At 50.3% G+C, this 18,310-nt stretch overlaps 1 protein-coding gene across 2 annotated transcripts in view; it reads right to left on the bottom strand.

The window, feature by feature from the left end:
- The window catches only part of IQSEC3 (IQ motif and Sec7 domain ArfGEF 3), a gene marked incomplete at its 3' end in the record, with an annotated part of 108,418 nt that overhangs the window by 43,743 nt on the left and 46,365 nt on the right, over window positions 1-18,310 (bottom strand). For both annotated transcript variants that reach the window (XM_079775968.1, XM_079775969.1), the window contains exon 3: window positions 10,117-10,381. In XM_079775968.1, the coding sequence (XP_079632094.1) occupies window positions 10,117-10,381 (265 nt within the window). The remainder of the gene's footprint in view (window positions 1-10,116; window positions 10,382-18,310) is intronic.

Here is an 18,310-nt window from a genome sequence, read left to right as displayed (position 1 = left end):
TCAAGGCCAATAGGAGAGAGTCTCTCTGATGCTTCACCTTGTTTTAAGGGGTTCAACTGATCAGGTCAAGCCATCCAGGATGACCAACCTTTTGATGAACTCAACGTCAACAGATTGGTAACCTAATGATAGGAGTGATCTCTCTCTCTCCATTCTCTAGTCCCACCCACACTGGTGGGTGCTGTGCAGGATGTGTACAAAAAGGGGCAGGAGTCCGGAGACCCTCCTAGAATTCTGCCACCATACCAATTGGACAGTTGCTTACTGGGTCTTTACCTGAGCATGACTGCATGTACCCAGGAGCTCCAGAGACACACCTGCCTTCCAGGCATTCTGTTTCTGCTTTTGCAGAAATCGTGCCAGAAAGGAAAGAGTACTGTAGCTCAGCTGTTCTCCCTGCAGAACTCTGGCAAGTTTCCTGAGGCCTGGAATGTAGATTGGCCTTGGCTTAGGCAGGAAAGTCCTCCAAGGAGAAGTATAGAGTGAGGGGAACTGACCACTTACCTGCCCCCTTCTCTCAATTTCTGTCTCCCTCTTACCCCTCCCCAAGCACCAAGAGAAACTGACACCAGATAGGAAATTACACCTCTTGTCTACCTGGTCTATTCATTAGGGAAACCCCACACCCAAGAACATTCATTTCAGATTATGAGATGCTATTGACAATAGAGGGAAAGTATGAAATCCCATTGTCTAAAATGCTTCCAAAACAGTAAAGGGGTCCCATCCTCCTTGCATGGTATCAAGGAGGCAGGAGGCTAGCTGGGATAACCCTAGGAGACTTCTACCAGCCACTGTCCATGCTTCATCAAAGTAGAGAAGAAAATCTGATTTTAAATTCTTGAATCTGTTCCATCAAGTCCTCCACTAGATTATAAGCCTCATGAAGGCAGAGACTTTGCCGGCCATGTTCACTGCTTTATCCCCAATGCTTGGAGAATGCCCAATCCATAGTAGGCCTTCAATCAATATTTATTGAATAAATTAAAGGATGAATTCCAAAGTTATCTTTGTGACTCTCCAAAACCCTCCTAATCTGACCTGCAACTTTCCTCTCCTAGAACTGATTATCTCAATCTCTCTTGCCTCCTTTGTGCATTTACTTCATCCTCTAGGCTCTCTTTTACTTGTATTTCCAACCCTTACCCCTCCATTGCCCCTTTCCACCAGCCTACAGACTCCCAGATCTCCCCAGGCTAAAACACAACTCTGCTTGGCTCCCCTGCTCGGGGGCACTAGCTCAATCTCTTTTATTTCCACCGAACCTCTTGGAGAACCAGTCTGCACCCTGTGCCTCACTCCGTGAGCAGATGCCAAATTGCTGATCCAACCCTGTATGCCCTGGCTCCTTGCAGTCTGCCTCCTGCCCCCACCAGTCTTCTAAAATGATCTTCAGTGCCTAAACCTAATGGCCCATCCTCAATCTTTCTCCTCACTCTTTTCTGCAGCTCTTGAAATTTTTATCACCCTGAAACTCTGTCCTCAGTTCTCCTGTCTCAATAGAGTTCCTTAATCCTACATTTTGACCACCAAATCCCTAAGAATGTCAGTTACAAGTCATATATGTGCCATCTTCTATTCTCCGGACACATTTTAATTATTTTTCTATGCACTTCTGGACATTTTCCATGATTTCTATGTTGGAAGTCATTAGAGAAGCCCCTGGTAGTTGATAATTAACAAGTAATTAAGAGGGAAACTATCTCTGGCATAGCCTTTGTGGCAACTCTAAAGATGTTCTGCAGGCTGTTCTTACCTCTTGCCTGAGAACCTCATCCACACTGCCATAACTTCACTCTACTTTAATGGATTGATGAGAAAGCCGTAGGGGATATGCTCAGTCCCAGATCTACCTCTTCCCTGCTGGTTGACTTTGGACATGTTTCTGTCTCTCGGTTTTCTTATCTGTTAAATAAGGCTAAGTCTGCCGACTCTGCTGCTTGTTGTGAGGCTTAAGTTATTTCACATAGCACATGGCACATAGTAGGTGATCAGCAAGTAGTAGCTATCTGATGATGACAACGATGATTATGAATGACTCTTAAATCTCTGTTCTTAGCCTTCATCCTGCATTTCCAATAGCCCATGGGTCTCCTATCCAACTATTCAAGGCCATTGTCTTTCCCCCACCTCCCCCAAACCAGCGTTCAAGGACTTCCTTATTTGCCTAATAGCACCTTGGCTGTATGCCATCCAGTTGGGAAACCTTTCATTTGTCCTTGGGTCCTCCTTTGCCCCATCCTCCACATATATCAGCCTCAAAGTTCTATAGCCAGGCCCTCTCCCAATGTCTTTTGCAATCACATTGACCTTTCCACCAGACTGGTGTCATGTGGGCTCTCTTTGACTCCCCACCTGGACCACTCCAGCAGCCTCTTCACTGCCTCCCTGCTTCTTCCTCATCCCTACCATCTACCTTGCACCCCATTATCCTGATCACTGCTCTCAATCAGCAGGTATAAACACAGGCTTTCTGTTGCTTGAGACCAGTGCCCAAAAGAAGTATAAATGCTTCCTCCTGACAATCTGGCCCAGCCTACCTCCCAGAGTCTACTCCACGGAGTCCATGCACACAGCAGTTCCCCTTTGCTCAGTTCTCTCGCTCTGAGCATTTGCTCAGCATGCAATGTTCTCCCCACCCTCAAATCCTGCTCTGGTCCCCTTCCCTCCAGGTAAAACTTGGCTCCTTTCTTTAATACCTATCTCCAGTGTGCCTCATCCACAAAGCCTTTTCAGTCCCCCAATAGACCAGGTCTCCCTGCCTTGGGCCCCACGGAGAATTTTTTTTCCCATTTATCTTTGTGATATTTGTCTGATCCTTCCTTCTCTCCCCCAAACTCCAACAGAGCATATGTTATTCAAGGCCTCAGATATGTCTTAGTCATCCTCTGATCCATGTATAGCACCCAGCACAGAGCCTGGCATGGAACAACTGCTCACTGTCAGTTGTTGGTTCTTCTCCATTTGTTCCGATGTATTGAATGCAACCATCTCCCATTTTTTCCAGCTTTGTGCCTGCTGCACCCCCCAGCCTGCATGTCTCCCCCCTACTTTCTTCCCCCACCCTCAATGCTCTCTCTGCACCTACAGACTAGACCTACAGTCTCTGCATCCCTGGTTCCCAGCGCTGAGCCAGGGCCATGGTTAGGACTTAATAAATGTTTGCATACATGAACTAACTGAACTTTCTCCTATGTCCCAGGGGAAATAAAAATCCAGGCTCTCTTCCAGGTCTGGGCTTGGAGTCAAATGCTACACACAGCCCCCCCCCCCCCACCTCGTGCTTCCCATAGGGATTGGGGTCTTGACAGATTGGGGTCAGGTCAGTGCCACCCACCCTAACCCTGTTCTTTTATTTAAAAAAAAATATATATATATATATATATATATAATTGATTTTTTTACAGAGAGGAAGGGAGAGGGATAGAGAGTTAGAAACATTGATGAGAGAGAAACATCGATCAGCTGCCTCCTGAACACCCCCTACTGGGGATGTGCCCACAACCAAGGTACATGCCTTTGACCTGAATCGAACCTGGGACCCTTCAGTCCACAGGCCGATGCTCTATCCACTGAGCCAAGCTGGTCAGGGCCCTAACCCTGTTCTTAAGCAGGGCCAGGCCAGAGAGTTGAGAGATAGATGTGGGAGGGAGGGGCCTCTGGGCCAAGGAGTAGCTCTGCTCACTTCTCTCTAAACCCCTTGAATCATGGGTAATTGTGGCCTCCCCTCCTCCCAAGAGAGCAATCTCTCAGCCTCTGCCAGAAGAAGCAATGGAGGGGGCTCCGGGCTCAGTCTCTCTAATGAGCCTCTCAGTGTTAATTAGGACATGCTTCCTCTTCAGGTTGCTACTGAGAGATGGCCGCCCAGTCAGGGTGGGGAAGGAAGCAGCCAGCTGGAGAGCCATGGTGCTGAGGGACGTGGGGGAGGGAGGTGGGACTGGGGATGGGGCAGGCGGGGGCGGGGGGGGGGGAGCTTTCCTCTGATGTGAGCAAGGATTTCCTCTGATCCAAGATTTCTCAATTGAGAACATTGAGACATTACATGGAATAAGCCTGCAGGACTTGGCAAAGCAAACCTTACCTTGACTGAGTAGCAGAGTCGGAGGAGGGCAGAGGAGCCTAGGAGATGCTCAGGACAGCCCAGGAGAGGTCGGCCTGACTGGGCAGGATGTGGCCCCTGTGTCTTCTCTGTGTGCCCATCTCCCTGCCCATTGTCCAAAATATAGAAATGCTCAACATGGCAGGGCACGGAGACCTGCCCACCAGCAGGGCCACCCTTGCGGACCTTCCCTGATTACAGTCAGGTAGGGGTAGTGGGCGCTGCAGCTCAGCTACTCTTAGGTCAGAGGCGCCCTCAGGTGAGCTGCTTTGAACCCCAGCTGGGCTGCTGCCCTCTTCGGTGCTCCCACAGTGCACTGGGTGCCACTTCCATGGAACTACCCTTCACTGTAACAGGAAATAGTGGCAGGTGCTGGGTTAAAATCCTAGATTGTGAAGTCCAAGTCGTGGCTGCACGAGGGATGACCCATACCTGGGATGTATCCTCAGGCAAGTTACTTTCTATCACTAAGCCTTAGTCCTCTCCTTCTTAGATGGGGAGAGTAATAGTACCTCACTCACTGGGATATGGTGCAGAGCTAAGGACATAATGCATAGGAAATGCCTACTACTGTGCCCAACACGTAGTGCCCTTCATGCCAGTTAGTACTGGTTACATGTCAGTGCCCACCACTGGATTGTGGGCTCCCTGAGCACAGGGACTGTGTCTTTTGCATCGTGGTGTCCCCAGGCCTCTCACAGGCCCTGGACAGAGCAGCTACACTGAATGCAATTGTGTGGAGGGAACCCCAATGTGCCTCGCCATCGGCTGGTCCCCTGGGACACCCCCCCTGCCCATGGTAGGGCTCTCACCTTCAGAGTGAGCAGGTCCTCAGATACATCTGGTACAACCCCTCCTTTCACATCATAGTTATTAAGATGAAATGAGGAAACTGAGGCCCAGAGAATTGGAAGCCAGCACTTCTCCCCTTGAGAGTTACACCCACAGTGAGGCCAGACCCTGAGGCTTGGGTATAGGGGACCCACTGGGGAAGGGCTGCTTTCCAGAAAAGACATGGCTTCCATCCAGGACCCTAACTTGGGGAACAGGACCTGGATGCCGCTGACTACAGCTCCATGGCCCTGGTTGGACAGCACAGAGAGCTATGTAATAGGGACATCTGAAATTGGCTCCAATGGGCTGCTCTTGACAGCGGCAGGAGCAGGATGCAACTCTCTAGAGAGCCTGAATGAATTTGGAAATCACCACAGCCTCTTTCCTAAAAGGCCTCCCCCCTCCCAAAGCAACCTGCATGTCCCTCAAGGTCGTAGTTCCAAGGTTCATTGTGAGGGAAGTGAGGGAGGGGAGAGGGAGCAGAGGATGAGAGAAGCTGTGCAGGAGGGCCTGCTCACTGTGTGACTATGGGGAAGGTACTGGGAGCAGGGAGAGCAGGGAAGCCTGGGGCAGCCCTCATTCACTCCAATATTGAGCATTTCCTAGGCACCAGAGACTGTGCTGGGTGTAGGAAAACAATGGTGGGCAAGAGCAGGACAGCACCTAGTGCCCAGCTCTAGGGAGTGTTTGCTCCTCACACAGACTATGAAGTGAATAGCACCCCTGGAGGTATTCAGTGCACAAGCTGCTCAACTCCGAGATAACCCTGAGAATGACATAGTCCTTGCCCTAGAGCGGGACAGCTACCAGACAGTGCAGCGCCAGCAGTGGGGTACCCAGTGAAAGCACACAGCCAGGCTCGGGGAGCAGGGCTGAGACCTGAAGTGTGAGGAGAGATCACCTGGGTGAGGGTGATTGGGGGACGGGGGTGGGGGGGGGCGGGGAGAGTATTCCCAGCAAACAAAATATGTGAAGGCCCAGAGGCAAAGGATGGCATGGAGACAGAAAAAGGTAAATAGGAATGGCTGGAACACCGAGTGGGCCAGGACGTGGAGTGATAGAAGAGCCTGGAGAAGAGTTTGTCCTACATGAATGAGGGGCCATGGAAGTACCATGGGGGGAGTACGATGATCAGATGTGCTCTTTATAAAGGAGGACTCAGCTGCAGTGTGGAGATAGGTTGGAAGAGGTACAGCTTTCAGGGAGATCTGTGGGGATTTGTCCAGGGGTGCAGGCCAGACATGGTAGTGGGCTGGCCTAGAGTGGGGGCAGGAGGTGGCAGGAGAGAGTGGGATTTGGAAAGTAGCTGAGAGGTAACATCAGTGGGGTATGGGGTTGAAGCAGATGCAGGGGAGAAAATGACTGGGATTCTAGACTGGCTGATGGAGCAGGGCTGGCAGGTTGGAGGGCTGGGGGAATGATGATTGTCCAAGATTCCTTCCAGCCCAAGAACTATAGGATTTGTGTGACTGGTGGAAATCATGGGATCAGAATACTAAAACCAAGATCTCAAAGAAAACTAGAGTTAGGTCCTGGCTGAAGGCTTCATGTCCATCCCCATCCCCCTTCAGGTCACTGAGTTATTATTTTCCCCTTTTCACCTTTCCAGCATCTTCTTCATGCCGGGCACCATGTCCAGCACTGGGGATATAAGTCAGGTGCCCTGTTTTCAAGAGGGAGTCAAGTAAACAGGAAACGATGATATAGGGCTGAACAGCTATGACAGGGAACCCGAGGGCTATGGGAGCGCTGAGAAGGGGCATCCAGTGCAGTGTGGGAGGGCAGGGAGAGCTGCCAGGGGGAGAAAGAGCATGGAAAGTGAGTCCCAAAGCAAGAGGAGGAGTGATGGAGGCCCAGTGCAGGAGTATGGAGGGAGTAGGAGCATCAGCAGTGGAGGCAAAGGGAACAGCATGTACAAAGCCCCAAAGAGATGTGAGGCAATGAGGCCCAGAGAAGTTAAGCAACTTTTTCAAGGTCACATAGTTCATTTGCAGAAGAGAGAGGAGCAGAGCTCAGTCTCTAGTAAATGTGTGCCATGTTTTTAATCACTTTGCTCTAGCCTGTCAATATCTTTTGCCCCTTCCTTCTACCTCCAGACGTGCTTGGCCCAGAGAGACAACTGAGCCAGGGGAGGTGAGCTCCTTCCCAGGGCTGGGTCCACCTAGCATGAGGATCCTGTCACTTCTACTAACCCTCACCTTTCCTGCCCCACTCCTGCTGGCCTGATGTGCAAGCCCATCTATTAGCATTATGTCATGTCCACTATAAAATGTGTCCATGGTACTAATCAGAACCTTGTGCACTCTATCTCCCACCTAGTCGTAGGTATTAAAGGAATCCTACTGCCCAAGCTGAAGCATGAGTTTTCTGTGCTGTTATTAACTGGATGCTCCTTAAGTTGAGCTGTAATCTCTTTGTGGAGTGACCATGCTTCTTTTCTTTTCGTGCCCTCCTTCCTTGTTGCCTTGCACATCAGAGTTATTAAAAAACTAGGGGCCCGGTGCACGAAATTTGTGTATGGGGGGAGGGTTGTCCCTCAGCCCAGCCTGCACCCTCTCCAATCTGGGACCCCTCAAGGGATGTCCCACTGGGATCGGGTCTAAACAGGCAGTCGAACATCCTTCTCACAATCCAGGACTGCTGGCTCCCAACTGCTCACCTGCCTGCCTGCCTGATTGCCCCTAACCGCTTCTTCTTGACAGCCTGATCACCCCCTAACCACTCCCCTGCCAGCCTGATCGACGCCTAACTGCTCCCCTGCTGGCCCGATTGCCCCTAACTGCCTTCCCCTGCTTCCCTGGTTGCCCCTAACTGCCCGCCCCTGCCGGCCTGGTCGCCCCTAACTGCCCTCCCCTGCTGGCCTAGTCACCCCTAACCGCCCTCCCCCGCCAGCCTGATTGCCCCTAACTGTCCTCCCCTGACGGCCTGGTCCCTCCCATCTGTCCTCCCCTGCTGGCCCGATCACCCACAACTGCCCTCCCCTGCTGGCCTTCTTGTGGCAGCCATCTTGTGTCCACATGGGGGCAGCCATCTTTGACCACATGGGGGCAGCCATCTTGTGTGTTGGAGTGATGATCAATTTACATATTACCTCTTTATTATATAGGATATTCACTCAGTGGGCTCTTACTATGTCCAAGACACGCTGCTAGATGCTAGGGGAAGGGTAAAAAGATGAATAAGAGATGGTCTCTGTGCCCAAGGAGTAGAGTCATGGGGAACTGAGAGGACTCCCTCATCTGGGCCAACTGGCCACTCCCATCACCCCGTGGTGTTCCATATGGGCTGTGCTCCAGCTACTGCACGAACTCACTACCTCACAAGCAAGACATTCTGAGCTTGTAATATCTCTAGTTGTTAAGCTAAAATCTTCCTCTCCTATAGCTTTCATACATTAGTACCACTAGTTATGCCTAGAATGACAGAAAATACATCTAATCCCTTTATCACATGCCAGCTCTTCCATACTTAAAGCTTGTCTTCATGTTTATAGTTTCACCATATGTCTCCAGCCAATCCTGGAGAATCCTGCAGAATTCTCATTTCCCCCTTAAATGAAGCCCCATAGCCAAGCATGGGCTCCCGACAGGCCTGAGCAGTAGCCACCGTGGGGCTTCACGGCTGCTCCCTATTCTGGGGCCTTGCCTACCCTGCTGTGAAGGCTGCTGTGCTCACTTCTCTGGCAGCTGCTTCACCGACTGTTGACTCATCTTAAGCTTTCAATGAACTGAAGCCCTAAGGCCTTTCTCCCAGGACCAAGCCTGCCCATCTTATACTAGTGATGTGGGCTTTTCAAAGCGAAGAGCAGAACTTTAGATTTTTCTCTATGTAATTTGACTTATTTCACACAAACCATCTTTCTATACTGGATTCTATCATCAAGGTATTAGCTGTCCCCTACTAGCTGTGTCATCAGAAAGTTCTGCCTCGTTACAATGATTGAACCTGACAGGACCAAGGAGAGTGCCCCATTCACCTTGGAATTGGCACTGATGGAAAATAAACGGTTTTGAGAATTCTGTTTGAGAACAACCCACCTGATTATATTGTGATCTAATCTACTTTCTATCATGTCTGCATAGCTATCATGAGAGATTTTATCAAATACCACTTGAGAGCCAGGTGCACCGAACTGCAGCTGGCCCTGGTCCAGGACAATAGCTTTGCATTGATGCCTAAAGAAAGACATGAGGTTGGTTTAGCTTGATTCAGTTTTATTGACCTTTCTATTAGCTTCCCTTCCTAAGACTCACCTTGTCCACTGTATTAAAGATTGGTTCTTTAGAACCTACTCATTTCAGAGCAAAAGGGACCTTGGAGATGATTCAAGATCTGATTCCCAATTTTGCTGATGATAAACCAATACCCAGAGTGCTTAACTGGCATTCCTGAAGTCACAGCTTTACTAGAGCAAGAACAAGGCTCTTTCATAGCAATATCAAGTCATAATGTCTTTCTCTAAGCACATTCATACACATGTGTGTACGGACACACATACACACATGCATACATACACACATACTTATAGATCTCCCTTCAGGTCTCTTAATTGTCCACCAAGAAAAAATGTGGCATTATCATTTTGGGGGTTCAACTGGGACCCCATAACTGACCACTTTCTCCTCCTGCTTCACAGAACAGAAGATAAGGCTTAGAACCCCTCAAAGGGATTTGTTCTCCAGCAGGGGAGCTTTGGACTTCCCCCAACCTGGGTTTATCTTGGGAATCCTCACTCTACCAGGAGACCACTGTCTTTGAACCTCATTTGAGCCTGTGTGCGCCTAGGCATGGGATTGACCCTTGAGTGGGCATATAAGCTGGGCTATCTCTTCTAAGTAGTGAGTGGAGGTGGAACTTCCCCAGAGAACAATAGGCCACTTGCCTAATGCTTTGTGGGGCAGTTTAGGCTTCCTCCATACGGTGAGAGGAGCAGAGCCCTGGACACACTGCCTAAGGGCCTGGCATTGCAAGGGTGTGACCCTACCATGTGGAGGCTGGTTACATTGGAGACTGGGCTGCAGGGAAGTTCAGATTACTTTGCTCATTTTGAGAGAACTGGTGGCAAAAAAGATGCAGTTGCAGCAAAGATGGGCCCAGATGGGGAGATCCCTGGTACCCTGGACAGCTCCCCAAAGCAGGGCCCCTTCACCACCCTTCCCACCCCCCTTAGAGGCCCTGGGTACCTGTTTATTCTTTAGGTCAAGGGAGAGTTCGTAATCGGAGGCAGCAGGGGCGTGGGAGCAGAGCGCTGTCGCCAGGGCAGGCTGCTGCAGGCCAGGCGAGGCCCCGCGGTGGGGGCCAGCCCTTGGGGAGGCACCCCCCGCCCCTGGCCTCTCCTCCTCCTCCTGCAGCTCCTGGGCTTGAGCCTTCGGGGTATGGGCACTGGGTCTGCCGGCTGCCACCACGGAGTCCTCCATGCCCCCACTGGCCTGGGCACAGGAGCCGTCACTGTGAACAAAAGGCAACGGTGCTCGGTTGGCGGAGAGTGGGACAGGGTGCATGTGGGTGCAGGGGTGGGGGGAGAATCTGGGCAGTCTGGCAGCAATGGGCCTTTCTAGTGGTGAGGGCTGGTGGAGATGTCTCCTGCAGTCCCCTCTGGGGAGGGGCTATCTTGGCATGGAATAGCCCCAGGCAAGGAGGAGGACCTAAACTTGAGCAGAGTGTCCCTCATTGAGGAAAGAAGCAGCTATGGCCAGAGCTCATGAACCTCTACTTAGGGGCAGTAGCGCAGAGTGGCTAAGAGTAGATTGCCTGGGTTAAAATGTGGGCTCTGCCTCTTAGTAGCTAGTGGGTCTCTGAGCAGATTACTTAACCTCACTGTACCTATTTCCCCATCTATAAAACGGGCATAATAATAGTATCTACTTCATAGGAATGTTGGAAGGCATAAGTTAGTTAAAATTTTAAAAACAGTGCTTGGTAGCCCTAGCTGGTTTGGCTCAGTGGATAGAGCGTCGGCCTGTGGACTCAAGGGTCTCAGGTTCGAGTCTGATTAAGGGCATGTACCTTGGTTGCGGGCACATACACAGTGGGGAGTGTGCGGAAGGCAGTTGATCGGTGTTTCTCTCTCATCGATGTTTCTAACTCTCTCTATCCCTCTCCCTTCCTCTCTGTAAAAAATAAAAAAATATATATATATTAAAAAAAAATAAAACAGTGCTTGGTTCATGGTAATTGTTGTGTGTAAGTGTTAGCTATCATAGTTATCAGATACTTGGCTTCGATAGTGAGGAGAAAGCTGGCCCACACTGGACCAGCTCCCTCTTTTGTCCAGACAAGTCTATGGAAGGAGTCATGCTTATAGGCCTGGCTGGGGCAAAAGGCCCTTCAGGGCAGGTGGGTGCCAGTTTTTCTGGGCTGTATCTGTGAAGAGGAGGGTTCTTGCCCTGCTGGGTTTGGGAAGCATCTGTTCTTCGCTGGGCCCTCCTCTTCTCCCGTGAAGCCACCAAACAGGCTGAGCTGTAGCTGTTGCCTGCCTGCCCACTATAAGAAGACACCTGCCCGCCGAAACCGGTTTGGCTCAGTGGATAGAGCGTCGGCCTGCGGACTCAAGGGTCCCAGGTTCGATTCCGGTCAAGGGCATGTACATTGGTTGTGGGCACATCCCCGGTAGGGGGTGTGCAGGAGGCAGCTGGTCGATGTTTCTCTCTCATCGATGTTTCTAGCTCTCTATCCCTCTCCCTTCCTCTCTGTAAAAAATCAATAAAAAAAAAAAAAAAAGAGTTAAAAAAAAAAAAGAAGACACCTGCTAACTGGACAACCACACCCCAGCCTGCCCTGGAGGGTTAATGCAGTTAGGTCTCTCCCTTCCCCCGTCAGCCTCCAAGTTCTTCCCTTCCCTCAAGGCCCAGTGCCCAGCCACCTCCTGCAGGAAGCCCTCCCAGGCGACTCCAGCTTTCACTGCCCTATCTGCTGGAATACTAGGAGCTGCGCTTAGAGAGTCGGTGTCTATGTCACAGAGGAGGAGAAGTATCATGGCTCACAGTATGGGCTCAAATCCAAGCTCTTCCACTGTGTGGCTTTGATCAAGTTGCTTTTTCTCCGAGCCCTGGTTTTCTTATCTGTGTAGTGGAGATACTAGTACCTAGCTTACTGGGTTATTGGGGGTGGGTGTAAAGGAGTCGGTATATGAAAGGTGTTTAGCACAGTTCCTGGCAGAGTACGTGCTCAATAAACATCAACTCCTGTTTTCCCCATCTGTCCCCTCCCAGAGGCCAGGACCTATATTCCACCTGGTTCTCTTCCCCCACTTAGTGCTGGGCAAAGGATGAGTGCTCAATAAACATTTGCTGATGACAGAATTAAAGAGAATCCAAGGACCAGAGGATGGCCTCTCAGTGGACAGTGACAGAAGGCCAGGACTGAAGGGGACCCTCAGGTCATCTAGTTCACTCTTCCAATCTCCCTTTTTCACAGATGAGGAGCAGGGGACCAGGGAGGTGGCATGAGCCTAATTAGAGAGCTAGGCAACCTCAGGACTTGCTTATTTCCTCCATGGCTTTGCCTCCATCTAAGATGCCCCAAATCGTACCAGAGAGGAGACCTCTTCCTGTTGCCTCCACCCAATGTTGGAGCCTCCTGGTGCTAAGAATAACCAGGGGCAGAGTGAAGAAGCCTCTCTTCACTAAACCTCCATCTGTCCTCCCAGCATCCCCCCAATAAAGGAGAGCTCATCGGCCTGCCCTGGAACCAGGAACCTCAAACTCCCTAAGGTACCCTTCCTTTTGCTACTGTGCATTCCTTTGCTCTGTCATTTCTTGTGTGGCCACCCATGAAGCTACACAGTTGGATGAGCTCTAGATATCTGATATGGTTTTCTTTTTAATTAGTATCACCAGGAGGTTCTTTTAAAGCTCTGACTTCAACTCCTCTTGCTTAAAAGTATATGCCCGTTCTTCCTGCAGGGCACAGGGAAACAGCCCTTTCCCTCTGTGAGCACAACCTGCCTCCAGGCTCTGGAAGGCAACATTCAGTCTCCTCTACAAACATCCATCTCCCCCACGACTGTCCTTGGAACTTACAGCCAAGGCCTCTCCACCCCAAAAGGTTTCAAGACTTTAGAAAACTGGTGGCTACTCAGGGCTACAGATATCTTTAAAACTAGCCCTTTGTTTTGCCTGATTGCTAGAGTGTGCTTGGCAAGAGGTTCTGGGGAGTTGATGCCACTCAATAGCAGGCCTCAACCAGCAAAAGCAGAGGCTGGTAGATAAATATACCAGCTTCCTCCTCCCTTGGGCAAAACAACTCTGAGGCGCATTCCATGCCATTTCCCCAAAGTGCCCAGTGCAACGGAGCTCTGGTTGGCCAAAGCAATGATCTAATCATCTAATGAATTTGTTTCCTTCTTTTCTGTGTCTCATTCCCAACTCTCCTATTGACACTTCGTAGAGTTACCTTGCTCCAAATAAACGACTTAAGTTAAAACAAAACAAACTTTTGAAACAGCCTTCTGTGTGGGCCACCCCTCTAGATATAGACTAGGGCTCTGAGGCCTTCTCACCTGAACTCATTCACAGGGCCTAGGAGTTAGGCTGCCCCCACTGCCATCTCCAGCACATGCACATGTGCACAGATGCATGTGCGTGTGCATGCGTGTACTCGTGCATGTGCATGCACACACACACACTCGTGCACACACAATGTTTCTAAATAGCTGTGAGGCTTTGAGTAATTCATGTCCTCCTCCTGGGTCAGTTTCTTCACCAGTCACATAAGGGAGTTTACTCCTCTCTCAGGACCCTTCCAGCTCAGACATTTTAGGAGCGTGGGTTGCAGTGCCGAGACCTGTCCAACCAGGCCCACCAATTCCAAGGTTCTAGCTGGTAGAACCAACTCTCACCTATGTGCACAGGGACCTGAGAGACTGTGCCCCTCACAGGTATACGATTAAGAGTATAGAAAGGGGACCCTGTCCTTGCCTTCCTTCCTTAAACTTCTCCACAGACTTGTGTGGTAGAAGGTGACTATGGAAACCCAGGACTGCTATCAGCAGTATGGCAAAGTTTAAGGGTATTTAATGGAGGGCAAAGAACATTGGCTTTGATTTCAGGAAGACCTGGGGTAGAACCCTGGTCTGCTACCTACTACGTGACCTTGAGCAAGTTACCTAAACTCCTCATCTACAAAATGGGCATCCTAATAACTCTTTTGCAAGATTGCTGTGAGAAATAAATATAGTCTGCAAGGCACCTAGTACAGTGCCTGGCACACAGTAGTCCTTGATAAGTGGTGATGGCAGTGGTGGTTGTATTCTGAGATGGAACCCTACAGCATGGAATCTCAAAAGAATCCCAGAAAAATAGCACGGAGAATTCCTTAAGTGGAAAGGGTTCTCAACATTTAGTCTTCCTGCCAACCTTCATGAAACAGAAACATTAGAATTTGTGTGTTTTTTATCATACCTCCTGGCCTTTCCCAGCCCTCCAGACTAACGCCCAGCGTGTTTAGGGAGAAGACTGAAGATGGGCTGGCTTCCTTGAGGCTTCCTCCCACTTCTGTTCTCCATCCATGGGAGCAGCAGCACAGTGAAGGGCCTTGTTCTGGAATGTCACCAACTCATGGGACCCATAGAATCCCCATGGCCTCTGAGGAATCCGTGTATATCCACCACCTGTCGGCCATCCCTTTAACTGTAGCCACCACAGTGTGGGCATCCCCTGGGTGGGCATTTGCCCAGTGCCTATTGTGTGGATTTGTGCTTTGGTCACTTTATCAAAGAGCAGTGGAGGCCTGAGTGTTCAGTACCTCTATTTAAAGGCTGAGCACCAATAGAATGTTCCCAGCCTCTATTTCCCTCTCTGCACGCCATCTATAAAAATGGTCCAAGGAAGGAGGTTTTAATCTTCATCTTAGGCTGTCATAGCTGGAAGGACTATCTCCTTCAACCCATAGTCTCTTATGGAATTGGCAGCCCATTGTTCCAGCTCCTGGGACATCATTCCTCCCAAGACACAGTCTGTGTGTGTGTCCCTTAAGCTTCCAGAGTTTGCTGGGCTGATCTCACCTCATGAAGCTGCCATCCTAGTGGGTCAGATTCCAGGCAGCCTGGCTATTGAACAATTATCATTTGGAATTTACTCTGTGACCTGCATAGCTTCTTGTAGCCCCTCCCTTGAGCTGCTGGAGAGGGATCCTGGTGATCGTAGCTGTGTTGGGCTCCATGTCCATCTCCAGAAACAGAATCGTTGAATGGCAGTCCACTAGCCTGGGGACACTTAAGGTCACTGCTGACATATGGGGGATGCTTGTCACAAGAGTCTTCCCTGGGTTAAGGCACCCATTTGAGAAGGTGAAAAGTAGAGTGTGAGTGGCACCAAAGTAGAGGTTCTTAGAAGGCTTTGGTTGTGCCCACGTGATATTAGGCTGATACATATACAGGAGCCCGGGCCATCCATGGAGGTTATTCTATGCATGAGAACACTGGATTTGAGTATGGGAAATGAATGTCTTTGAGAAATTGAGAAAACAAGAGTTGCTCAGAAAAATATGTACGTTGGAGCTGAACATCACACTGGGGGAGGGCCACTCATTAGAAAGCCAGCTCGTGCTCAGAAGGATGCTGGGTGCCTGCTGAGCACGCCAGTCCTGGTGCATATGCGACTGCCCTGGTGCTCCAGTGACCACTCCAGCCTATCTACCATGTCTGCTACCATAGTTGACTTCCTACAACACAGATGCTTTGATATCAATTCTCTGTTCAAAACCCATCTGAGACTTTCCAGTGCAGTACTGCTGGGATGAAGTCCACCCGTGCGACACTCAGGAGCATTCATGATCTTACCACAACCTCCCTTTCCAGCCTTATCTCTACTGAGTGACTAACCACTCTGTCCACAATGAAACTCTCCCCAAATCTGCCAAGCCCTCTCAGGCCACCATGCCCCTCACATGACTTCCTTCTGCCTGAAATGCCTTCTCTCCATGCCCTTACCTTTCCACCTACTCCTTTCTTTGACTTTGACTCATTCATTGCCCCCAGAAAGAATCCATCCACCCTCCAATGTGCTCTAATAATTCTAGGCACTTGCCTCTATTCCAGCAACAACCATTTCGCACTCTAATTTTTCAATGAAGTGTCTGTCTTTCTCCTCCCCTAGACTGTGCCATACACATCTTTTTCTCACAGGTGCTTATCACAGTGGGCTGGCTCATGAAGCATGCTTAATAAATGTTAAGTGAAAGGATGGATGGACATGTGGGTCGATGACTATCATTTAATCTGTACTACTTTCCCAAGGGCAGAGCTACTGGGTTTGGTTTGGTGATGCAAGCTACAAAGAATGACTTCCTTACTCAGCCACAAAAACAACAACAACAAAAAAACGAAATCTAAAGAACAAAATAAAGAGTGACTTGCTGTTCGGCTTTGGGAGTGCTGCTGGAGCCTGCCTTCAGTAGTCAGCCCCTTCCGCTACTTCAGGGCTGTCTCAGCTGCAGAGAGCTACTTGGCCCAAAGTCACGTCCTTCCCAGGGCTGTCTGCTGTTAATGACTAATTGAGGTGGTGATACAAAGCCTCAGCCATTTCGACCCAACATGGAGTAAGTTGATAGGTTGTTCTTATTCCAGAGCTCGGGGAGGACTGGCCACGTCTTCTGTTGCACTTGCGTTGCATTTGCGTTCTCCCTTTGCCCCATGCTGTGTTCCTCCCCGCCCTTCCATGGGTGTTGACCCCAAGTGCATCCCCTAGTAATCATTCGGCACCCTGAGCTCAGAGTCCGCTTCCTGAAGAACCCAGTCAGTGACAGATACCCAGCTTTTCATTTCCTTCCTTTTCCTCAACAGCAGGATTACCCCCGTCTCTCTACCCCCAGGTCTGTGAACATTTCTGGGTTCACATACCTTTGTTAAGAACTCTGGGTTCTCTTCCCAGAAAAATGCACATTATTTCATACATGCCAAATTTTACCCCCACGATCAGAGGCCTTACAGACTCCGTGGAACCAGGCTAAAAACGCTATTCTGAAGAGTTGGTCATGGATTATCTTCAGGAAGCTGACAGTGCCAAGGGCTGCAGGCAGCTCTGCCCATACAAAGAAAATGTTTGTACCACACACCACAGAGCTTCCAGACACAGGCCACTGCTGTCCTCAACCCTGAGGGAACCCTCCTTCACAAGTAAGAAAGCCTGAGTGGCATGAGGCCCCTGGCTCAGCAACTTACTAACTGGGTGACCTTGTGCAAGATACCTTACTTTTCTGCTCTGCAGTTTTCTCACTTGCAACATGGGGATGTAAATATCTCTCTTCCAAAAGAGTGATGAAGGGAAATGACTTCCTAGATTGGCATGTGGGCCCAGGGGAAATGGAGCCTTTCCGTAGGAGGAATGAGGGAGAAGGAGAGCACCTGTCAGGACCCCGGCATCTGCCAGGAAGCTGAGTCCCTGCGAGGAGCTGGAGGGGCCAGAACTGAGGCGCTATGTGAGGGCGAGGCGAGGGTCTGGGCTCTGCTCGGAGAGAAGATGTCAGGGGCGGGGGCACAAAGGTGGAGAAAGGAATGAGGAGGACTATAGGCCTAGCTCTGAGGCTTGTTGGTACTGATGGTGGTGGGCAGGTTGTGGGTGTGGGGGGAGGGGCTGCTTTCCCATGGGCGCAGTGGCTAGAACAGTAATTACTAGAGACTTGCTACGGTGTTTTGAAGGACACAGGCCTCCTCAGGCTGGAAGATTCCCCCGCACTAGATTATCCCAGACTCGGCCAGCTCTTCTTAAAGCTCTTCCGGGACGAAGAAACGAGGCATTTTCCAGACAAAAAGCTAGTAACATGCCTCACATCTCGAGATGTTTCAGCCTTTACTAAAACACATCTTTCTCTCCCTTGTCCGAATCAATAAAGTGATCTTAGGTGGCCAGAATAAGGGGACAAGGGAAGCCAGGCACCCTTTGAGGTTCAGGTGGTACTGGGGAGGGTTGAGGTGAACCGAGGGCCAGGGTTAAAAACAAATTCACTCTGTGCTGCTTCAGAGCACAGACTGGAAATGCTGCTCGAGGTGGTGGAGAGAGCACTGGGAGTCCAGTGACCTCTGCTCGCAGCGTTCACATAACCTTAGGTATCGTCTTCTCTCTGGACCTCTTTCCTCATCATGAAATGGGCAGTTTGAGCAAGTTGCTGTGACATCTGGAAGGAAAGAGGGCCAGCCTCCTCCCTCTCCCCTTCCTCTGCGCTGGCCCAGGGCCCACACGCGCCATCCCTGTTACGCCCACCAGTCAGCCCTCCACACCCAAGGACACAGCACCGGCCTCCCCCTGCCTCCCTACGTCATTTAATCCACGCCAGCACCTCCTCCGGCCCTGGCTCCGTGACCTCCATTAGTTGAGCTGAAAGCCAGGTCTCAGAATAGAAACCCCTGGAGGAGGGCAGCTGTGGCTTTCTGGGCTCATC

This window comes from Cnephaeus nilssonii (genome assembly GCF_951640355.1).
Source record: "Cnephaeus nilssonii genome assembly, chromosome: 6".
NCBI lineage: Eukaryota > Metazoa > Chordata > Mammalia > Chiroptera > Vespertilionidae > Cnephaeus > Cnephaeus nilssonii.
Note: the sequence above shows the minus strand (reverse complement) of the source record. Positions and strands in the feature narration are given on the sequence as shown.